The sequence below is a fragment of the Podarcis raffonei genome, chromosome 1, assembly GCF_027172205.1.
Source record: "Podarcis raffonei isolate rPodRaf1 chromosome 1, rPodRaf1.pri, whole genome shotgun sequence".
Classification (NCBI taxonomy): domain Eukaryota; kingdom Metazoa; phylum Chordata; class Lepidosauria; order Squamata; family Lacertidae; genus Podarcis; species Podarcis raffonei.
Genome location: NC_070602.1, coordinates 92,624,439 through 92,649,222, shown reverse-complemented (window position 1 = coordinate 92,649,222; position 24,784 = coordinate 92,624,439). Strand labels below are relative to the sequence as shown.

At 41.0% G+C, this 24,784-nt stretch overlaps 1 protein-coding gene across 13 annotated transcripts in view; it reads right to left on the bottom strand.

The window, feature by feature from the left end:
- KALRN (kalirin RhoGEF kinase) overlaps positions 1 to 24,784 on the bottom strand; it is a 488,570-nt gene that overhangs the window by 82,981 nt on the left and 380,805 nt on the right. For all 13 annotated transcript variants that reach the window (XM_053404286.1, XM_053404179.1, XM_053404188.1 and 10 more), the window contains one exon: positions 3,936 to 4,182. In XM_053404286.1, coding sequence (XP_053260261.1) covers positions 3,936 to 4,182 — 247 coding nt within the window. The remainder of the gene's footprint in view (positions 1 to 3,935; positions 4,183 to 24,784) is intronic.

The following is a 24,784-nucleotide window of genomic DNA, read 5'->3' as shown; positions in this document are numbered from 1 at the left end:
GGAACTCACCATTAACACCTCTCTTGTTTTCTTATAATGACAATGGTGCCCATCTGAGAGGTGCCAGAACTGAGTTCTGGAGTTCAGGCTGAAAAAAAAGCCCTGCCTGCATTTAACTTGTGTACATTCAGCTTTACGTGCATGGCAAAAAATAAAAAATAGAAGGAAGGAGCAGGAAGGGGCAGGGGTCCAGAAAAAATTACTTTGGCAATCCTACCCCAATGGGTTTTGACTACACATGATTTTGGCTTTAGATGTGATCCCTGAAATGTAACCCTGGTATAAGTTGCAGGCTTACCATATGGTAATTTAATACTTCACATCTCCATAATGCGGGAAAACTACAGGAATAAAAGAATCTGTTCCCTCTGTTAAGCTCAAGAGAGTAGTATAGACAGATTTGCAGTCTGAGTAGATTATAGATGTTATTTTCTTTCCCTGGGAAAGAAATGACAATTCTTCATTTGAAAGAGATAAGTCCTGTTCTATTTAAAACACTAACCCTTGCTGGAAAAACTAAAGGTGTATAAGAAGTTAGTTTCACATAATCCTTTTTCTTAAATTCCTCCAGAATTTTCAACATTAAATCCAGGATAGGGAATTTCCCAGTGTTTTTGGACTCCAACTCTCACCATGATGATAGAATCTGCAGTCAAGCAACTTCTGGAAGGACACCACTTCCCCCTTTTTGCCTTCAATATTGACTGCTGAGTTTACTTTACAGATATATTTTCAAAAGGCTGGAACACCAGCATCATAGTAGTAAAGGTGGAACGGGGAGGAGGAAAAGTGGAACAACACCAGTCAAATGAGGCAGCAGCAAGTGCAAGCCCAATAATAGAATCATAGAATCATAGAGTTGGAAGAGACCACAAGGGCCATCGAGTCCAACCCCCTAACTTACAAGATTGCCCCATCAGGCTTTTGCAGATCATCTATGGGCACTGGGACACTTGTACCACATGCACAATGCAAACTCAGTTCACGTAACAAATTTAAACACCTTTCCATATTCATGATTTGGGAAAGGATTTTTCTTCTGGATCCATCCATTTATCTAACCTGCTATAAGTACACTCAAAACTAATCTAGGTTAACCCAAGGTCAACTTGAAAATCTATTATTGTAGCATTGTCTCTATTCTGAGCCCTCTTCATATTAAGGGGCAGCTTCCTCTGTTGTCCCAAGGGGCAGCATGGACACTGCTGTCAGACATACATAACATTCACCTTTGGAAACTGCTGCTCTTAGGCCTAGTTTTCACTGAGTAGGTAAAGCTGTCTTTGAGCTATACCACTTGAGCCACCAGGTGATGCTTCTCCATGACAAGGGGAGGGGGTCAAATCCCTGTTGTATTGGGTGGAATGCTTGGGTAGCATCTCCCTTGACATGCTAGTTTTTCATATGCATGGATTTTTATTTTTGTATTAGGGAGAATTGAATATGGAGTGGGTTAGCCAGACACAGCTGACTCACATCAGTGAGAATTAGTTCCATGCATATTTTCTCGATGTATTGACCCTGATTCTTATATTATAATTTAACTTATCTTTTTAGAATGAGTTATCAATAACTGAGTAACTAGAAAGTTACTATAAATATAAAGTTTCTATAAATACTATAAATAACTGAGTAACTAGAAAGTAACTAGAAAGAAACTATAAATCAGGAGAGCCCTCTTGTGAGAGGAAAGAGTAACAGCACACACATTTGCCACAGCAAGAGGGTGGCGTGGGTTAGATCACAGCAATAGTTTTTAGGAGTTGAAAAATGCTTTTAACAGTTGAAAAAGGCTCTGCTTTTTGTAGATGCAGTTTCCTTTTCTTTCACTGTGTAGAACTAAATGGTGAAAACATTCCAGAAAGACTGTAAATGCCATATTGGTAGTCAAGATAGCCCTGGGACTAATTAGCAGTTGCTGCAAGAATGAGCTCACCTATGTTTATGGGCTTGCTTTGATATATGCTAACTGGCTTGCTTTGATGCTATGCTTCTCTGTAGGCTTTAGGATGCTTGGTTATTGGCCTAGGCAGGGGCGCAATCTAAGACTTGGAGGCTTGCCACCTATGCCTTCATTGGCAGGCAGCGTTCGAAACTCTCATTGTTCTAGGGCTAGGCGCATTTTGCGACAGGGAATTTCATTAGTGCGAGCAGTTTCTGAACTCTGAGAATAGTATTGCCCCTAAGATTTCAGAACTGCAGAGTGGAAGGAAAGGAGGACCTTTTTCTGCCTCCCCACTTCCAGCTACTCTCTGAAGATTGGAGAAGAGACCCGCTTAAGAATATTAGGGGGGTGGGCAGGTGAAAGACTAGACCATGTGAAAAACGAATGCAATATTTTAGCTTCAGTTCATTCATTTTCAGCTCTGTATTCTTCTTATAAAAAAGTGGGCCTAGATATTCTATTGTTGTACCCATAACCTAGGTTTAAGGTGCCATTCAGCTCCTAGCTTTCAAATCTAGAATGCTTGCTGTTTCTGTGTCTGTCCCAAGTCTAAAAAGGCAGCAAGGCTCTGCAGGCTGTGTTGTAAATTTACACCTTCTTTTAATAAAGCACTAGAATTGATCACTTTGGCATTTTTGACATCCTTGTTTGGTATCCCTGCACCAAACCAATCGCACAAGCTCACCATTGGGCCTGTGGATCAGATTTTGGACCTGTGAAGCAGATTTTTAAGCAAAAACCTGTGCAATCTGTTTACCAGAAGTGAAAGTGTAATAAGTGCATACATCACAAGCAGTGGCTACATACCCACCATGCATTTAAAGCACATGAAAAGCATACACATGCCACCAAGAACCCTGGGAACTGTAGTTTACTCTTTACAGAGCTACCATTTCCAACACCCTTTTTAAAACTACAGTTCCCGGTATTCTTTTTTTTGGGGGGGGTGCATGGTGTGCATTGAGCCTAAGATTCCTCCCTTTTATAGAACAAATCTCAGAATGCTGAATGCCTTCTTCTGTCCCTTTGTCTAGTTTTTAGATAAATTTCTATTTACTGTACTTAGTCAATATCTTCAGAAAAATGCAGACAGTGAAATTTGCCTACATTCTTCTGTTTGCCTGTTCACTAAGATTAAGGAATGTCAGTTCTTTTCACTACTTCTTTTCACTGCCTTTGCTTCTCTGTTGACACCTGGCTCCAGAATAATAGCTGTTTGTCTCTGTTACCCTCTTCCCTGAGGTTTAAGTGTGTTACTGGCTTGACCTTTATTGGGTTTTTCTTACTCCACTTTTCTGTCCATGAACACATGAAGTGAATTATAACATTTAAAACAATATAACATAAAAACATAAAAACAAACAATATATGACAGCAGCGAACAAAATCCAACTAGGCATTCTCCACCTAGACTATATTTGTGATTGTCCAGCTCAGGCAAAAGCTCAAGGGCTTTCTTAGAAGAAATGATGCTAAGGTGAATTGCTTAACAAAACTATCCTTCCCAGCTAACTGCTATAATGTGATAGAACTCAGGTGCTTTAGGTATTGCTTTTTGGATCACCTGATCAAAAGTTTCAAAAACAGAAGTTTGGTGCTTTATTTTTAAATATTCCCCCAATTTATTTTTTAAAGCACCCTTGAAAACCCTATATACTGGGAGAAGGTGATTTTCTGAATGACTCAAAAGCCATCCAATCAGCATTATGCAGAGTCAATGCACTCATTGTTTTATAGCAGATACAATGTCTGGCTAAACAGTATGTAATTGGGTTTCCACTCAAGCAGGAAAAACAGGCCCCTTCCTTCCCCCACCCTCTCTTGGCTGATGCAGGTGAAAAGATAAGTATGCACATCAAAAGTGCAGACAGCACACTTCCACAGCAGGCTGGCAGCTCAAATTATGAATATCTGTACTTTTATCCTCCCTTCATTTTAGCTAGTGAAATAACAGTGGAGGGAATATCAGCCCTGTTCAATTTCTGCCTACCTTTTCCTGAAGGGAAGAAACAGTCCATCTCCACACTGCTCCGGGAATGTGAGATACAGAGAGCACTGCTGGGGACCAGCCCTTCCTGAGGAGGACTCCGCTCTGTTGTCCGTACCAAACACCAGCCGGGTCTTTCACTTGGCCTTTCCAGTAACTCCACCGTTTGCCCCACCTGGATACTCAGCTCACTACTATGGCTGGCTATAAAGTCTTGTAGTACCACAGTTAGTTCACATCCTCCAGACAGCTGTAAGGGGAGAAAATTGAAACAGAAAAGAGGAAAAGTGAGTCACCTACAACAAGGCACAGTGATATTTCATGTAACATTGGCTCTTGTACTGAGAAACATAGTTCAGTTTAACAGTTTCCATTGTGGATGCTTCCAATCTGTTGCTTTGGATGGGATTCAGCCACATACCTGTAGGGCAAAGCAAATGGGACTCATACAGGTACTTGTATGTTTCCTCTGATTCAAATCTGTGGGTCACTTAATCAGGAGGAAATCTTCCTTCCTCTGTGGTGTGATCCTGACTGGATATGCAACTCCTCATATGCATGCATTTCCCCACTTTTCTTTCTAAAGGTATAAGATACTATCACTGGGTTTTAAATATCATGTGTGGTTCGGCTTTCAGTCAAAAGAGTGGGAGGGCTCAGTGTTTTTTTCCACTGTTAAAACCAAGTAGGTTTCACATCCTGGCTAGTGCTCAGACATGGGACAGCAAAGCACAAAACAGAGGTATCCTTGCTTAAACATATGCCTGGACTAGCCTTCCCATTGTGGTTAGATGCTGTTACCATCTGATTCTGATTACTATATGTTAAATCTGCCTCCAAGAATCTCTCATCTCTTTCCTGGGAAAGGATACTTTATTGCAGGATCACTAGTTTTTAAAATGATGGAGCCCATGAGACATCTACTACTCCCCACGGGAGGGAAAACAATGATTATTATTATCACTGTTAGCTAAAGAGTGCCATCAGTGTAAATGGTGCATTACAGAATTAAATAAAGCAGGCACTTGGTATAAGAGTTTGCCATCTAAGAATTAGATGAAGGAGAGAAAACAGCAAGGGAGTGCTGGAAAAGGCAAAATTCAGAAACACATTTTATAAATGTAATTTATGCAACACCTAAAACACTATCTGTCTGGTGAGAAGATAATGCTGAGGATCTCCCCCGCTATATTGTTCAATGGTACATCTATAAGGAGGCATGAGTCCCTTCGTGTCCCCTCGCCTCTTCCTCCTTAAGTTTTGAACAAATTCACAAAACATGTACAGAGTTTTTGGCTGCAAAGGAAGAGAGGTCTTTAAAAAAAACAAACAGGAAGGCTACGACAAATCTGCATGGATACAAAGTGGCGGCCAGTGTTCTCTCTATATTTCTGTTCTGCCTTGTTATGTCATATGGTTAAAACAAAAATAACATTAAATATAAACTTTCCATAAATAATAGAACTGAAGTGATGAAAGGAAAAGGAAAAGTCAATCTAAGCCCTTACAACGAGATAATATATTTTACACCATAATTACTCTCAGATAGATGCTTGCAACAGCAAATATGGTATATATTGATTGGGGGGGGGTATATATCTTCAGCTCTAATGGTAAGCACTGTTGATGTCTGCAGTGCTGAAGCATGATGTGCTTCAGCCTTCATTATTCTCTTACCAGTCTGTGTGTAGCCTACAGGGACTAACTTGCAGCCCTTCAGTTGTTGGACTGCATCTCCCAACTACCGGCTAAGCTGGCTAGGGCTAATGGGAGCTGTAGTCCAACAACCTCTGGAGGACCACAGGTTAGTCCACACAGCTGGCTAATGATAAAGGTAATGGCTGTGGCATTCAAGAAAGGTCTGCCTTTGGCAAAGACCTACCTAGGGTCCCTTACATCCTTGGCAAGGAGTTGTATGGGCACCCCCAGCAAGGAGCTGTATTGAAAAGAATCAATAGCCTACATCCGTCATGTATGATCTAGCTGAGATTCTTGCATTGCAAGGGGTTGGAGTAGATGACCCTGGGGTCTCCTCCAACTCTACAGTTCTATTATTCTACGTTTCACTGCTTCCTTGTTACTCTTTTTACCAACTCTTGGCAACCCTTTTCTTTCTTTCTTTTTGGCCTATGTCTATGCTGTTTGATGTTCACAATAGTTTAGGGCAGTTACTGTTTGCTCAGCATCCCACTCAGTTGCTTCTGGATTCCTGATCCATGTACTCAACTGCATAAAGATGTGTTTACTGACTGCTCCCTCTCCTTCACTATTTTCTGTGGATCTTCCTATGAAAGGTCTTAAGCAAAAGATCACTCTGTAGTTGGGTAAAAAGGAATGTAGCAGAAGATTGATTAGACCTTTATTTATAACACTGACTAGGTCTCATTAAGATCAATGTTTTCTTACCATTTCTACAGCAAAGACACTTAAGATCTTGCCTCTCTGCATATATTACTTCCCATCATCCTTAGCTGGCCCCAAAAGCTGAAGGACTACCAAGGAACAAAATGGCTCTCAAACTGTGAAGCCAGTATATCTCCCTGGGGAGCTGCAAACCAAACTACTTCCTGACCTATCTTTATGCCTAGAGGGGTTTTTTAGTGCTTTGATAGTATCTGGAATTGGCTGCTAAACTGGTCCTTGGAATCAGCACAGAGCACATTCCTCTGTGAACAAACCCCACTTTTATTGCCTGATGGTGCTGGGAGGCTCAGGGGGATGCTTAAGCAATTCGATCTTTATGAAATCTGACATGAACTGAGCTGATCTGTAACTCTGGATTAATATGTGGATTGGAACCCAGTTATCAACTGAACTTCACATTTCTCTGACACAGTTCTTGTCTCAAAATTCACCAAAATGCATTTTAAAATGCACATTTTGAGAGACAATATGTTTAGAAATAAGTACTTTAAGGAAAACATATTTAATTATGCATTAAAATTCACAGATTAATATGGAAATGTGATGGAATGGATTTCTGAACGAACACATGTAAAAGTGACATAGACAAGAAATAGACCCGAGCCACCCATCCCTAGCCTTGTATTTTCATCACAGACTTGAAACTTCCTTGGAGTGTATATCTAAGGGATCATAAGGCACTCTGAACAAACCAGGATGCCCATTAGCTTAGCTGGTTTTAGTTGCTTAAGTTACATTTTTTGAAGGCTCTGTAGTAGTTACATGGTGAACTATGAGTTTAGCTCATTCATATGATTTCAGCATAGCAAAAAATACTATGACTGCCTTGACATACATCAGTCAAGGATTTCAATGTCATAATTTATTATTGTATGGATAATAAAGGTAGTTCGTTTAAAAAGTCGAGAGAATCAGGTTCAATTCAACACCTTAAAAAGAATATAGTCTGCATACAATGCAACACACAACCACTAGATGTCCATATTTGCTGTCTAATGGCAAACTGGATGTCTGCATCAAGCTAGACTGTTTTGGACTGAATGGTGGGGGTGTGATACAAGATATGCCCGGACAGTGTATATGATGGTCAATTAGTAACTGACAGCACCAACCAAAGCTTTAAAAGTACCCATCAATTGCTGCTTACAGTAGTAAGGCTGGTAGATGTTACAAAAGCAGAGGCAAACTTTCTCTAGATGCTTCATACAACTTTTGGAAAAAATAATGTAAAGATTCAAAGGAAAGAGGAAAGTACCCTTAAATGCTGAGGGGACAATTTACGAAAAATAAGCAAAGTCAAGTGGCAAAATTCCTAGAAATCTACATGACCACAATGACATCAAAGGCATAGCATCTAGCTTTCTACAACAAAGCCTTATAAGCTTCATTATCATTCCTAAAATTGCATATTTTGGATATTTTTGCAAAAATGAAGTCCTTATTGCAATGAAGAAAGCTTTGAGGAAATGGATGCAATGTCTGCTAAAAGCTCAACAAGCTTTTAAGGACAGTGTAAGGTTTCCCTTGGCTAAGGGGCACAGGCGCCTTCCTTATATACATTTAGGCGCCAGGCGAAAACATTCCTCTTCAACCAGGCCTTGGGCTGATATTAACATGGTATTCCCTTTTAAATGTGCTTGTGGGAAGAGGTGGGTTTATTGGTTTGTGGCTCCCCCGTTTTTATCATGTATTCTGCATTTTCATCTTGTATTTTATCCAAGATCTATGGATGAAGGGTGGTACACAACTTGAATGAATTAATGATTAAATGAATGAATATTTTGGGCAACCAGCAGGGTTTCCATTTTCTGGTTGCAGCTTTTGGCATTTTGCTGAATTCTAGATCCTCTAGTGGCTTTGTGGGAAGCTACTCTTATCTAAGGAACAGTACAGTAAACTGCAAAAGCCTCCTCATCAATTATTTGTGACCCCATGCCTCAGACAGGGGCTAACATAAAAATCAATTTGTGACATAGCTCCTGTCAATAACTTATTAAACTCTTAATCCTTTGAAGTAGCGAAAACCGCTTGGGTCACGGGGAGAGCACTCCTGAACTCTGGTGCTTAAGGAGCATTTGTATTATTTGACCCTCATATATTGTTACCAGGCAGAGACTCTTTGTCCTTTTCATCTTTTTTCATTTGTTAAAATGTCACTTGAGGTAGAACTCAAGCTATGGCTCCATCACAGTGGGAGTATAGCCAGAGGAATTCCAATGAAGTTGATCAAGGACATAAGGTTGCTTCTAGCGGAGCTACTTGCTGGAATAACTTTGCAACTGCCTCCCCCCTATATTAACAAATGTATAATACTGCAGGTTTGGGGCAGTACAATGTATTATATTAATGATGAGGCAATCCTATGGTCTCTTATGTTGGAGAGGGAGTTCAATGTCAGATTCCCCTTCCCTGTCGCTGCCACTGAAGCCTCCAATCCCCAGGCCCAACTGATGTGGGTGCATGGGGAAGGTATGGGAAACCACTAAGATCTGAAGGATATAGTCATCCCAGGCCCCTGACATGCCCCTGTAATTCCTAAGCATGCCTAAATCTCCCTTGCACTCTCCTCTGTTCCCAATAGGAAGGAAAATATAAATTGAATAAATTAAACCCAGAAATGGACAAACACAAGATCATTCTTTTGTCCATTTTTCTGCCCTGTTGGCTCAAATAACTTCAATCTCCCCACCAACCTTAGGACTGCATTGTTAGTGTTCAAAATGGAATCATGCATGCAAGTTATCTAGAATCCTAGGAGTAGGACAAAAGGATTAGGTCATATCCATCATCCTTGACCATTGACCCTGCTAGCCAGAGCTGATGGGAACTGTAGACCAGCAACATTTGAAGGGAGTACGTAGTTCAAAGGACAACATTTTTTAAAAGCTGTCCTGGGGTGTGTGTGTGTGTGTGTGTTTGTTTGTTTGTTTTCAAGTAACACTGCTAAGATAGTTCTTAGCAGTAACTTCTATGTTCAAAGATAATTTGCCACTGGATACCAGTTGCTGAGGGACTGTTGCCTACATGACCTGCTTGTAGGCTTGCCAGAAGCATCAGGCTTTCATTTATTTGTAACAGAATGCTTAAAAGAGAATACTGAGTTCAGTGGGGCTTTCTCCCCCAGGTAATTTTGTATAGGATGACAGTCTCCTTCTCCAATGTTAATCCAAGTACTGTTTTATAATATACCTTTTTTAAAAAAAGGCTGCATGTTATTACTCACACATACACGTGAGTAACATCGGATAAAAGTTAAGCCTTGAGAATATAATATTTCTCAGGTAAATGTGTTAGTACCATTTCCAGCAATATATTTGTGTCTCCTTATTTCTGTAATAAATTCCCTCATTAAGTTTTATTAATTTTCTTTAACAGCTTTTCACAAAGCGACCACATGTTTGCATTCAATAAAAGGAGGAGGGAACATTTATGTGAGCAAAGGCAAACAATAAAAGGGCGGGGGGAAATTGGTAGCTGATTTAAGAGCAAATATATAAAACTGGGAAGGAGAACATGAGACCTTCCAGATGTTGTTGAAGCCCTGGTCCCATTAGCCCCACCCAGAATGGTCAATGGTAAAGGATGATGGGAGTGTAGCCCAACAATATCTGAAGAGCCATGGGTTCCCTATCGATGCTGTAGAAACTCAGGAAAATTATCACACTGTTGTGGAGTGCAGTTAGATTCACAATAAAATCAAGAACAAGGAAACACAAAGTGCTGGTTCCACTCTCTGCTGCTCCACAATGCTAACAGAAACTGGTAGAGCCTTTTAAACTACAACGATGTGCTTCTTACGTCAGTCCCATGTGGAAAATGATACTTGATTTTCCATGAGGCACCTATCTGTAGGTGGCATGCCTCCTTTACTATTGTGGCACTCGGCTCTCTGCAATATTATAACGTTATGTTTGATCTACGTACATCAATATGGAAGACTGAGCCGAAGAAAAACTATAAAAGATGACACTCCAGTCCTAGACTTTCTTTTTCCATATTTAAATATGGAAATGTAAGGGAAAATATCTCAATAGATCTGGAAGCATATATATTTGCTTCCAGTTCCAATCATTGCTCATAATGACAGAGTATTATTCAAGTCCATCACAGCAATCAGATTAACCACACCTTTCCAGTAAGCCTCCTCCATAAAACCACTGGATGGGCAATACTGAACTATCCTGTGACAGGGTTTTGTTAAAATATTGAGAGACTGAATTGGCACTACTCTCTTAAAGAGACATGTTTCCTCTATAGCACAAACTGATTTTATCTATTCTTTATCTAGGAAAAATTGGTTAGATTAGGGGAAAAGCTCAAGAAATTCAGAGTAAGGAAACACTGTTAACACACAACAACAAAATTCACAACATTCAACACTACCAGGATGATTTAAACAAAGCACACATCTTCACTGAATACTAAACAAACTGCCATTTCTGTTAGGAAACTTCTGCCCATCAGGCTTGGATGAAAGCCTGTTTTAGTCACTATGAAATTCAGAGAGCAGAAAAGTGAGAAAGATAGAGAATGATGATTAACTTATGTCTACAACTTAGGGTGGGGGTGGAAAACGGAGTCCTGTCAACTCATCTCTCTCCACGTGTTGAATTTCAACTGCACATTGTTCAGTATTGTTGTCATGCCCACCTGGGTGAATAGGAAAGGGCAGGATGTATTGTTCTCTGTGCAGTTTACAAAAAGTTTCCTGCGTAGTTTATGAATTGTATTTCCCCTCCTATTAAAACAGATGGCACCAGTCACTTTTGTCCATCCCTGCCTATGTGTACCAGGCCAGAGAGCTATCCAAACATTTGAATAATTAAAGCTATTCCTTTATAAGCAGAAAAAAGTCCTCCTAAAAATGTTCAGATATATCTTATGCAGAGGACTGGGATGCTGCCAAAGGTATTTTTGCATGATATTTTATTGTCTTTGTATGGACACCCACCCTGTGCCCTGTCAACATCACATTCCCCTTCTCTGTTCCACATTGTTGACATATATTAAGTGATCCTACACAGCATGTAGCTCAACATGCAACGACTGTTTCTGTCACCAATCCTATATCATGCATAATGTGTAGGAATGGTAACAAAAACACCTCTCCATGATGAATCTCCATTTTTCTTATAATGCATATGATCACTTACCATGTGTTGATATTGTGGAGGCGGGGAACGTGATGATGTCCATATATGGGGTAAGGGATACTACATGTTACAGGGGAAGAAGAAATCATACAAATACGCTATTTTGGGCAGTATCCCCACATTCCACATTAAACACAGTTCCACTTTACTTAGTTTTAGGAGGCCTCATTGATTTCTTGAATACAGAAATCTCAAAACACTTTGGGATCCAAGAGCTGTTTGAATTAAAAGAAATATGGACTTGTGAAACCTCCTTCCTGGTCTAGGTCTCTTAGGTAGGAAAGAAGGAGATGGGAGGGAGGGTGAGATTCAGTTGGTTTTGTTGCTACCAAAGGAGAAGAGAAAATGTCCAGAGAATTATGGAATCATCAAATTGTAGTTGGAAGGGATCACGAGCGTCATCTAGTCCAATCCTCTGCAATGCAAGAATCTCAACTAAAGCATCCATGACAGATGGCCTTCCAACCTCTGCTTAAAAACATACGATACGTATATTTATGGTCCTTTAGACCAAGAGAAATCCAGTTGTTTTACAACAGGTGGAAGAGACCACAACAGTAACTGGAAACATGCAGTTATAGTAGCTGAAAGAAAATCTGTTTCTCTGTGTTTAGATAACATGCACCTTTTAGTGTTCCAGATTGCTTGGGCAGATTGTGGCACAACAGGAAACCTTAATAGACAACCACATCTACAACCTGACTCTGCTGATTTTTGGACTGATGTAGGCAGCCTGTGCACATACATGCGCTACACAGCTTGGGATGATATGCTTGCACAATTTGTAAATGTTCTCTAGGAAAGAAAGACTTTGCAACTACTGCCCTAGAATAGCAGCTCATTAAGATTATCACGGAATTGTTTTAAGGTTGGGGATGTCTATACGGCACGATGCTTTGCTACTTTTTCTTCTTTTACGCCACATATTGCTGTAGACATCAGACTAAGATCAGCAAGTCTGTGTGAGCCTCTCTTGCAAAGTCCTCAGAACCTTTAGCAGGAAGCAAATAATAGTTCATATTCAAATACTATAGCTTTACATTCAGATTGCAACAATAAATGAAAATGCATATGTTGCTTTCAAACTTTACACAATTCAGTGAAATACTGGTGAATGGCGAAGGTGACCAGTGAAATACTGGGGAAAACGAAGTCATGTGTCACCTTCAGGTTCTTAACTAAGACTGAAGTAAATAGCAAATATGGAGGAGCAGACTGAGAGGTCTTGAGGACCACCTTCAGTCCCTGTGCCCAAGGTTCTTCACCCCTGCACTGCTGGCTATACTCAGGATGAGGGTAAGCTGGTACCTCAGTAACAGTGCATATAGAATCATAGAATCATAGAATCATAGAGTTGGAAGAGACCACAAGGGCCATCGAGTCCAACCCCCTGCCAAGCAGGAAACACCATCAGAGCACTCCTGACATATGGTTGTCAAGCCTCTGCTTAAAGACCTCCAAAGAAGGAGACTCCACCACACTCCTTGGCAGCAAATTCCACTGTCGAACAGCTCTTACTGTCAGGAAGTTCTTCCTAATGTTTAGGTGGAATCTTCTTTCTTGTAGTTTGGATCCATTGCTCCGTGTCCGCTTCTCTGGAGCAGCAGAAAACAACCTTTCTCCCTCCTCTATGTGACATCCTTTTATATATTTGAACATGGCTATCATATCACCCCTTAACCTCCTCTTCTCCAGGCTAAACATGCCCAGCTCCCTTAGCCGTTCCTCATAAGGCATCGTTTCCAGGCCTTTGACCATTTTGGTTGCCCTCCTCTGGACACGTTCCAGTTTGTCAATGTCCTTCTTGAACTGTGGTGCCCAGAACTGGACACAGTACTCCAGGTGAGGTCTGACCAGAGCAGAATACAGTGGCACTATTACTTCCCTTGATCTAGATGCTATACTCCTATTGATGCAGCCCAGAATTGCATTGGCTTTTTTAGCTGCCGCATCACACTGTTGGCTCATGTCAAGTTTGTGGTCAACCAAGACTCCTAGATCCTTTTCACATGTAGTGCTCTCAAGCCAGGTGTCACCCATCTTGTATTTGTGCCTCTCATTTTTTTTGCCCAAGTGCAATACTTTACATTTCTCCCTGTTAAAATTCATCTTGTTTGTTTTGGCCCAGTTCTCTAATCTGTCAAGGTCGTTTTGAAGTGTGATCCTGTCCTCTGGGGTGTTAGCCACCCCTCCCAGTTTGGTGTCATCTGCAAATTTGATCAGGATGCCCTTGAGTCCATCATCCAAGTCGTTGATAAAGATGTTGAATAAGACCGGGCCCAAGACAGAACCCTGTGGCACCCCACTAGTCACTCTTCTCCAGGATGAAGAGGAACCATTGATGAGCACCCTTTGGGTTCGGTCAGTCAGCCAGTTACAAATCCACTGAGTGGTAGCATAGTCAAGACCGCATTTTACCAGCTTCTTTACAAGAATATCATGGGGCACCTTGTCAAATGCCTTGCTGAAATCAAGGTAGGCTACATCCACTGCGTTCCCTTCATCTACCAGGCTTGTAATTCTGTCAAAAAACGAGATCAGGTTAGTCTGACATGACTTATTTTTCAGAAATCCATGCTGACTATTGGTGATCACAGCATTCCTTTCTAGGTGCTCACAGACTGTTTGCTTAATGATCTTCTCCAGAATCTTCCCTGGTATCGATGTCAGACTGACTGGGCGGTAATTATTTGGGTCCTCTCTTTTCCCCTTTTTGAAAATAGGGACAACATTTGCCCTCCTCCAGTCTGCCGGGACTTCGCCTGTTCTCCAGGAATTCTCAAAGATGACTGCCAGTGGTTCTGAAATCACATCTGCCAGTTCTTTTAATACTCTTGGATGCAGTTCATCTGGCCCTGGAGACTTGAATACATCTAGACTAGCCAAGTATTCTTGTACTATCTCCTTAGTTATTCTGGGCTGTGTTTCCTCTGCTGAATCATTTGCTCCAAATTCTTCAGGTCGGGCATTGTTTTCTTTATTGGAGAAGACTGAGGCAAAGAAGGCATTGAGGAGTTCAGCCCTTTCTGTGTCCCCTGTTTGCATTTCACCATCTTCTCCTCTGAGTGACCCCACTGTTTCTTTGTTCTTCCTTTTGCTACGAACATACCCATAAAAGCCTTTTTTGTTGCTTTTAACCTCTCTAGCAAGCCTGAGTTCATTCTGTGCTTTAGCTTTTCTGACTTTGTGTCTACACGTGCTGGCTATTTGTTTGAATTCCTCTTTGGTGGTTTCCCCCCTTTTCCATTTTTTGTACACATCCTTTTTTAATCTTAACTCAGTTAAAAGTTCTTTAGATAGCCACCCTGGCTTCTTTAGGCACCTTCCATGTTTCCGTCTCATTGGTATTGCCTGAAGTTGTGCTTTTACTATCTCCCTCTTAACAAACTCCCAGCCATCATGAACTCCCTTTCCTTTTAGTATTACTGTCCATGGGATCTCACCAAGCACTTCCCTAAGTTTTATGAAGTCGGCTTTCTTAAAGTCAAGAAATTGAGTCCTAGTATGCTTGGCTGCTCCTTTCCGCTGTATAGTAAACTTCAGAAGAGCATGATCACTCGCGCCTAATGATCCTTCCACTTCTACCCCACTAACCAGGTCATCAACATTGGTTAGGACCAGATCTAAAATGGCTGTTCCTCTTGTTGCTTCTCCCACTTTCTGGACAATGAAGTTGTCTGCAAGGCCAGTGAGGAATCTGTTTGACCTTATGCTCTTGGCTGAGTTTGACATCCAACAAATATCCGGGTAATTGAAGTCCCCCATTACTACTATCTCCCTTCCTTTTGCATGCTTGGCCATCTGTTCCAGGAAGGCATCATCTATGTCCTCCGTTTGGCTTGGGGATCTATAGTAAACTCCCACAGTGAGGTCACTGTTATTCTTCTCTCCCTTAATTTTGACCCAAATGCTCTCACTTTGGCTTTGAGGTTCTAAATCTTGGATCTCTTCACAGGTATACACATCCCTGACATATAACGCCACTCCTCCTCCTTTCTTGTCTGGTCTGTTTCTCTGAAATAGATTGTATCCCTCCATTATTACATTCCAATCGTGGGACTTATCCCACCAGGTTTCAGTGATTCCTATTATGTCATATTTAGTTTGCTGTACCAAGAGCTCAAGCTCATCTTGTTTATTTCCCATGCTTTGCGCATTAGTGTACAGACATTGAAGTCCATTAATCATTCCCCCGTGTCTCTTATTTAAGGATTTTTTCCTCCCACCACTAGGTCTGCGTGCTGTTTGCTCCATTCGGTCTATGACATTTGGATGATCATCTTCATCAATTGATAGACTCCTACCTTCAGGAGCACTGTCTCCCTCCCCCACATTAGTCAGTTTAAAGCCCTCCTGATGAGGTTTCTGAGATTTTTTGCAAAAACATTCCTCCCAACCGTTGTGAGGTGCAGCCCATCGCTTGCCAGAAGTCCATCTTCAAGAAACTGCATTCCGTGATCTAAGAATCCAAACCGTTCCTGTTTACACCATTTGCGAAGCCAGTTGTTCACTTCCACTATTTTTCCCTCTCTCCCTGGGCCACGTCGTTCAACTGGGAGGACAGATGAGATGACAATTTGTGCATTTAATTGCTTCAATTTCCTGCCCAGAGCCTCGTAATCTCTTTTGATCTTCTGGAGGCTATTGCTTGCAGTGTCATTGGTTCCCACATGAACCAAGAGGAAGGGGTATTTGTCAGTGGGTTTTATGATTCCTTGCAGTCGTTCAGTTACATCTTGGATCTTAGCCCCGGGGAGACAGCACACTTCCCGAGACATCTTGTCAGGCCCACAGATCACTGCTTCTGTTCCCCTCAGTAGGGAATCCCCTATCACTACTACACGCCTCCTCTTAGGTCTGGTCGGGGTTCTTCCGTGAGCTGTCCGTTCCAAGGTCGCCTGCACATTCCCTGAGGACTGACTTTGCTGCTCGTCTTCATATACCTGATCGACTGTAATGAGGGAGAGATCCTCAAATGGAGTCTGCTCTTCGTCTTCCATGCTAGGGGAAAGGACCTCAAAGCGATTGCGTATTTCTAAACAATCAGAGCGAACCCTGGGCCTCCTACTTCTTTGAGTCACGTTTCTCCATATATCTGGCTCCTGTGTTGGTGAACTAGCCTCCTCAGGGGAGTCCCCTGTCTCCTCCTTGGTGGAGACGGTGTGCTCTGTTGCTTCCAAGAAGAGGCCTGTCATTTGAATGAGGCCTGTCATTTGAATAAATAAATCATAGTTGGTCAACTGAGTTTTAATGAATTTTGCATATATTTGCATCTAAAGTAGCAAGTCAGACAGAAAAAATTGGATTATTTGTTTTTAGATTATGTACACATCTGTTGTATCAGGCACCCTTTGTTCTTCTAAGAAGGCACCTATGGATTTTTAAACATATCACATAAAATAATTGTTGAAAGAGTTAAAATCTGCTCCCTGATTAATTGGAAACACCTTTTCAATTTATCAAAAGGTTTTAACTGATTAATTACCAAAACATGGCATTACTGGTGAACAGCCACGACACTCATGTAGTAATAGACTTACAGGTGGGTCCCCACTGCCTTATTCGGCACATAGCATTTCCAGATTGTCTCAGCTGGCCCTTAATCACTTAGTCACTGCTCCTAATTAAGACTATGGAAGAGCAATGTTAGAGGAGGAGGGGAGATTCCATAACAGAGGATGCACCACTTTCTAAGCCTACCATGACCTATGACCTTGCAGTACACCATGGAGGACTCTGATGAGGAAAATGTTCAGACCACTTCCCTGGGAGAACTACAAGTGCCTTATTGAGGGCCTTCCTATCTGGAAGACAGAGCTCTGACTCAGAGGATGAGTCCCTAGAAGAACCTCATAGAAGTCAAAAGACTACAAAATAGTGAAGAGCCTTTAAACAGCCATCCAGCTGCTTCAAGGACCTACCATACTCCATGTCTTGTCAGCCTGTACAAGGCTTCAGTTAGCTTTAGCTCCCAGCAGAGATGACATCTCCTGTAGCTGCCTGCAGAGGAGAACACTTCAGCCAACACAGCCCCATTGGAGCTGTCAGAGATCCTGTTGCTGCCTGCCCAGACCTGACTCGGGCCTGACAGTAGGCAAAGCCCTGCTGGGCCCGTCAATGATGTGGTATCTCTTCCACCCTTTTCATCTCTGTTTTATTCTTAAAATCCCCTCCCTTGGTTCCAGTGCATGAGAAAATAAATCTGCCAGCATAGTATTTCTCCCTTCTTGGGGGCATGTCAGGGGAACAGGTGGGATTTTGATCCAGTGGATCAAAGGTCTCTGATTCACCCCAACATGCCCTTTTTGTTTTCCTACTATTGTTAGAGCATCACAGGCCACAGAACTTTTTACTGCTGCACCATGGAAGTCTCCAGCAGTTACCTTCTTCACTCAGTTTCTGTTGGTGAAGCAGAAAGTCTGCAGCAGCCCCTCAGCCACCCTCCCAAGGAACTTCGGGTTGTTCCCTAGCAGCCTAACCCTGGGTGAATCATTACCTTGCAGTATAATGTTTTGCTGCCAATAGGTATTTAAGTTTCCATGGCACATTTTTGTAAATGCAAAGCAGAAACACTAACAAGCATTTTACCATTTGCTGGATAGCAGAAAGAAGAGGTAGGTAAAAAAAATCTTTCCTCCTCATTTTTTTGTAAACAAGCACACAAATTTCTTACAAAAGAAAGAAAAAAAGAGCAGGGACAGGGAATTCAATTCAATGACCATCCAAATATGACAATAATGGTGGTGGGTTCATCAAACATTTGCCACATTATTCTTGGGATAGTAATCTTAAAATGTGGTCTGGATTTAGAATAAAACACTCTTTGCCCGGCTGAATAGTTCAGTTTTGCATGGGGCTTCACTGTGATAAACCTCTGTTCCTATTCATCTCTATATAAAATAAGTTATTGGATTAGGGTTTTTCCCCACTGGCAGCCCAGTTCACTATGATAGCTGTAAATATCCCACTCCACCAAGGTGAAAAATACATTGAAATAAAAACCTTATTTGTTTGATACTGCTAAGATAATAAGCATTGTTGAACATACTTGGCAGCATCACCTTAAGAAACCAAATATCAGTTCTGAATGCATAAAATAAAATCCTGATGGATGGGTTCAAATTATTCCCTGGTGTTTTCCTCTTCTAAATGCTGAAATCAGAGAACAGATGTTTTATATGAAAATGGTTTTAATCTTAATTGGAAGGGATTATTCAAACTATGTATAAACCAGATGGCTCTTGAAGTCACACTCCTTTTTGCCCCTTTCTAGAGAGGCTTCTTTCAATCTTTGCCATTTTTTTTAGGTTGCTCTCCATTTAAGAATCTTACTGTTGCTTTTTTCATTTTTATTGACTGTCTTCAGGCACAGTTACTGTAAATTCAACATTCAGCTTTGACTCAAGGGAAGATTGGAATAAATTTAACTTAATGGTTCACTGGACTGATCCTACAGAGAAGAAATATAGAAATATAGAGGGATTTAGCAACACCAGAGATTTCTTATTTTTATGGGGGGGAGCAATACTGGAGTTTTGAGGGCAAACAGTTGCACCCCCCCCCATTTAAATGGAATCTCACAGGTGTTGCATTGCAGAAAAGTAATCTAAATAATTTCAGGTTAAGGATACACCTGTTAATATTCACTGTTTAGAAGGTGTTGAATGCAGACACCTCACTCTATGTGTGCACTTATTCTTATGAAACTCATGATTTAAAACATTTCAAAATTTCCTATAATAATGGAAGAATGGAAGAAGCATTCTGGGCTAGCGATTTTGAGCAACTCGTTTTTCCTGTTCACCTCTACTCTGTTGATTGAAAGTACAGTATGTGCACACCAGGGGCACAATGCCACACTTCATTCGTTTTCATGGCTCTTCTTCCTGATCTGTTCCATTTGTGGCTGAGAAACCACTACCCCATTCTCCTTCCCCACCTTAGTTGATTTGGAATGGGGAAAGCTTCATAGAAAAGGCATGCTAATGAATAGGCAAAGTTGTGGACAGCATGAATCCCCGTCAATATACTCTAATTTTATTAATTTGGTGTGCAAATTGGAAAAAAATAATGAGTGGCTGGGGCAACCCAGTCAGATGGGCAGGATATTACTACTACTACTACTACAATAGTCACCAGGGCAAGGAGAGGGAGAACCCTACCAGTATTTTTCTGCACCCCCAAATCCAAAGCAGTATGCCAGCAGTCCTATCCTAATAATGGTCTTGATTACTGTTACTAGTGATTCACAATGGCGTGTTCAAATTGCGCACAGCAAAACTAGCACAGAATTACTTCATTATTCTAGGCAAACGATGTGGAACTTGTGACCACCACAATCTTCAATCATCCCAATTATCCATGCTAGTGGGGACTGATATGAGCTGAAGCCAATGACACCTGGAGGGCCACAGGTTCCCTATCCTGTTCTCAGCTATCACTTCTAAAATGTTCATTTGAAATAAACTGGTTTCCCTCTCTATCCTTCAGCACTATTCACATTGCAATCCTATGCATGTCTGTTCAGAAGTAAGTCACATTGAGTTCAGCTCGAAAGCAAGTGTGTATAGGACTATAACCTTAATTTCTATAAATGCTAAGCACATTTAGTGGAAGTACATCCCACTGATTTTACTGGAAGTTATTTCTAGGTAATACACTAGGGGATGAGTTATAATGCCTTTATCAAAGAAAGCATGGTGGAAAGTCACTACAGGAAGAAAAGGGTCAGCAAAGGATGTGAATAGATTCCCAGATCCTTGACAAATCAAGGATCAACCAGGCCCCCCCAAATTTCTATACAATGACCATCAGCTTTTATATGCAAATGAAGGTTTTTTTTATCTTTGACAAAATAAGGGTCTCATTCTCAAAGACAGACAACACCTGTGAAATTTGAACAACCAACTATTTTGCTAACACACCCCATGATTTTGCTTTCCCTGACTACACTGTGTGTGTGTGTGTGTGTGTATCACCATTGCCTTTCTTGGCATTCTTCAGAAATCTAAAAATTCACACCACTATTTTTAAATTATTCATATTATCAATGCAATAGACTTAACTGTCTTAATAACTTTTTGTTAGCAATAGCAGATAAATTTTAAATGTACGTACCAAGTATAACTGTGTAGTACTAGTGAGTGATGGTTACTGTCATGGGAGGCTTATAGGACACACCAGCCACATACCTTAATCTCTCTCTCCAACAAGAACAGCAAGAGGTAACTCCTGAGGCCACCCAGTTACTGCTAAGTCTAGTGCCACCTAGTGACTAAACTAAAAAAGGTAAAGGTAAAGGACCCCTGACAGTCCAGTTGCAAATGACTCTGGGGTTGCGGCGCTCATCTCGCTTTACTGGCTGAGGGAGCCGACGTCTGTCCACAGACAATTTTTCCAGGTCATGTGGCCAGCATGACTAAGCCGCTTATGGCGAAACCAGAGCAGCACACGGAAACGCTATTTACCTTCCCGGCTGAGCGGTACCTATTTATCTACTTGCACTTTGACGTGCTTTTGAACTGCTAGGTTGGCAGGAGCTGAGACTGAACAACAGGAGCTCACCCCATCGCAGGGATTCAAACTGCTGATCTTCTGATCGGCAAGCCCTAGGCTCAGTGGTTTACACCACAGCGCCACCCGCATTGTGCAGTGACTAAACCACACAATGACAATATCCACACAGTATTACATACGAAAAAACAGTCACCACTTGCTAAGCTAGTAGATAATTACCACCTACCTTATGGCTGACCATTTCCTGATTTTTGGTAAATCATCAATAGCAGTATGATACCATTCTAGTTACTGACCAAGGAGAGTCCTGGTTGGTACTGCTTCCACTTGGTGTTAACCCATTAATAGTAATGCCATCTGACACCTGATGTCTTAATTTAGCTCTCAGGCTAAATTAATTTCAATACCTTTCAACACTTCTCTTTCCAAATCTTATATCCATTCATGCTTTGTATCATCAAGAGGCATACCTTTTTCCACCTCATGTATACTGTATTATAGTAATCTCCCATTTCTACTCATGCAGTTTACCTACTACATTGTAACATGTAGTATTTAAAACTATTATTATATACTCATATGACCAAGCTACTTTTCCATTATTTGTGCAAATTATGCAAAAACAAACAAACCCTACATCAACTCCTTGTACCTTCAGAGACAACTTTTCACTCATTATTAAATCTATATAAGTTGACTACTGTATTAGATAAAAATCTAAAACACAAAACAAATAATATGAAGAAAAAAATCATTCTCATCAAGTTGCAGTTCTGATGGAATTATTATGACCCTGCTGCAATGACCATCTGCTAACATCTGCTATAATCTTGCATTGGCTACAGAAATTAAAAGCTTTTGCTCACATGCAAAGAGGGTAAAAATAAAGAGGAAGGAAAATTCACTGCAGACTGCATATATTAATATCACTAACTTCAAAAGAGAAGATGGATAATTTTGCAGAAGATTTCCCCCATCAAAGTCTTCTATTAACTACTTTTTTATCTCAGTACAGTGATCCAAGCCACAATGGAGAGAAACAAAACTGATCACCGAGACACAATCATAGCAGTGCACCAAAAATGTGAAACCCACTGTACCTTGCCCTCCTGCTGTTGAACAGGTGTGTTCTGAACAAACTAACACTTGTCTTATCAACTTGACGTCATTGTTACTGGGTTGACAAGATGTTTCCATGACAAATTTGAAAGCTGATCTGTCCCCTTCAATTCTGACGATGCCTCAAGACTACCTCTCTTTTCCAACATTTTCATGGGTAACACCCACCTATTAGGTTGGATGAATGCATAGCTGAAATTTAACTTATGTCTTTCTTCATGTGCTTGGAAAAAGTAAAACAAAGCTATTTGTTGAGCTCTTCCCACAGCTTCCTGTTCTGCTTCTACTGTGACCACACCTTTATGACCCATAACACAATGTAGTTTCAAAAGCTGTTGGCTATATCTGCATTAACAAAGGAAATCAGTAACACAGGAAACGACAAACCTTGTAAGCACACAATTCTAGTAACACTTTGAAGTATATCTCTCCACTTCTACATACACAAACACACTGATGGCTATGAATTATCATCTCAAGCAGACAGAGCTCATAATAACTAGCAGATGTCTGAACTTTGCATGATTGGGAGGAGATTTCACATGGATTATGGAACGACACAGCTTTCCATACGTATCAGGGTGTTTCAAGGAAGTAATTTATGTTCTGTAGTCATGGATGATAAGTTGCTGTGGAACAGCAGGAATCTGAGTAGCTTTCATATTCCATCCCATCACAGTTGCAATCCTCTAATAAAAGAATGCTAGAAGCGGGGCTCTGGGTGCAGAGGAAACTCCCATAGCACTTGTAGCTCTGTTAACACATTACTGGTCTGCAGGTGGGGTAGAAAAGTTATCCCAGTTGACAGTGCATATACTGTACATCCCTTCTTTTCTTATTTTTGTGTGTGAACAGATGCTAAAGACAATTATTAGCTTGATGCCATAAGGTAACCTTTCAAGGTTAAGGAAATGGGACTGAGCCTGTAGACACCACTAAGTAGAACAGTACGGTCATACCTCGGGTTGAAGTTGCTTCAGGTTGAGCGCTTTCAGGTTGCGCTCTGCGGTGACACTGAAGTAACAGAATGCGTTACTTCCGGGTTTCACTGCTCGCGCATGCGCAGATGGTCAAAATGATGTCATGTGCATGCGCGGAAACGGCGAATCATGACCCGTAGACGCGGGTTGCATTTGCTTCAGGGTGTGAACGGGACACCGGAACGGATCCCGTTCGTATCCAGAGGTACCACTGTATAGTACACACTGGAGTGTCTGGCAATGATACGACTCTTGCCATGCAAGGGCTCCTCATTCTGGAATTGATCAGTGCAAGCCTTGTTCAAAAAGTCCACATTGATCTTTGAAGCCCTGCCCTCTGAAATATTTTTACTGGGGGTGGGGCAGGCTCCAGGAAGTTGAGGCCAAGGGCAAGAAGCTGGGAAGGGACAGAAAGAATGAAACTTGATCCCATATATAGTAAAAGAGCTCTGCGTTTTAGTACAGTGGTACCTTGGTTCTCAAACTTTATCTGTTCCAGAAGTCCGTTCCAAAACTAAAATGTTCCAAAACCAAGGCGCACTTTCCCATAGAAAGTAATGCAAAACCCGTTCCAGACTTCCAAAAACAACCCATAAAACAGCAGTTTAACATGAATTTTACTAGACCATCTTTACGAGACCATTGATCCATAAAATGAAAGCAATAAACAATGCACTGCAGTCACACAATCAATCAATCAACCAGTAGCTGAACTGGGTTCCACACAGTCACAAAAACAAAACAAAAAAGAGCTGCAAAAACAAAAAACGCAAAATAAAAAGCAAAAACAGGCAGACGTCAGTGTAACACTCAAAATGGAAGTGTGGCACTCAAAACGGAAGCGTGGCACTCAAAAATGAGCACGTTTGGCTTCCGAAAAAGATCGCAAACTGGAACACTTACTTCTGGGTTTGCAGTGTTTGGGTTCCAAGTTGTTTGAGTACCAAGGCGTTTGAGAACCAAGGTACTACTGTATGTCTATTTAGAATATTTTTCTAAACTTCTACACAGTGCTGTTGTGAATCAGTCAAGCATTCAGCTGCATACAACTAATTCAATTATTATTCTTTGAATTTCTAAGATTAAAAACAAAACACTCTGTCACAAAATATAAATGAGTGATTAGGCCAGCAAAATAATTCAGGAGCAACCAAAGTCTTTCCTCCTCAAAATAAACAGCAGTAACTTTACTTTACTAGCAACCAACGATAGAAGGTAAGACTTGGCAACTTCTATTATTAGTAAATACATGCCATTTTTTGTTCTAATGATGAAAGTCAATACAAATCATTTGTTGTATGGCTGGGTAGGTCAATTGGAACCAGATTTCCAACAGGTTGCATCGGCACATACATATCCTTAATGCTCTGCATATGGTTTCCAGAACATCATACTTTTAATAAATCATGTTTCCCCCCCCCCTTCTATACATGTTGCTTCTAATTTGGTAACAGGAAGTTGATTTAATATATATATAAGGCAGATGCAACTTTGGCAGCTTTGTACAAGATATAACACATTAATAGATATATTTTCTCAGTTGTCTATTATGGTTCATTGATGAGGAAGCAATATCTCTGCTGACCCCATGACCAGGTCAGATTTCTTCTGATGGTCACTAAATAATACACCTCTCTTTTAATCACCATATGCACATTAT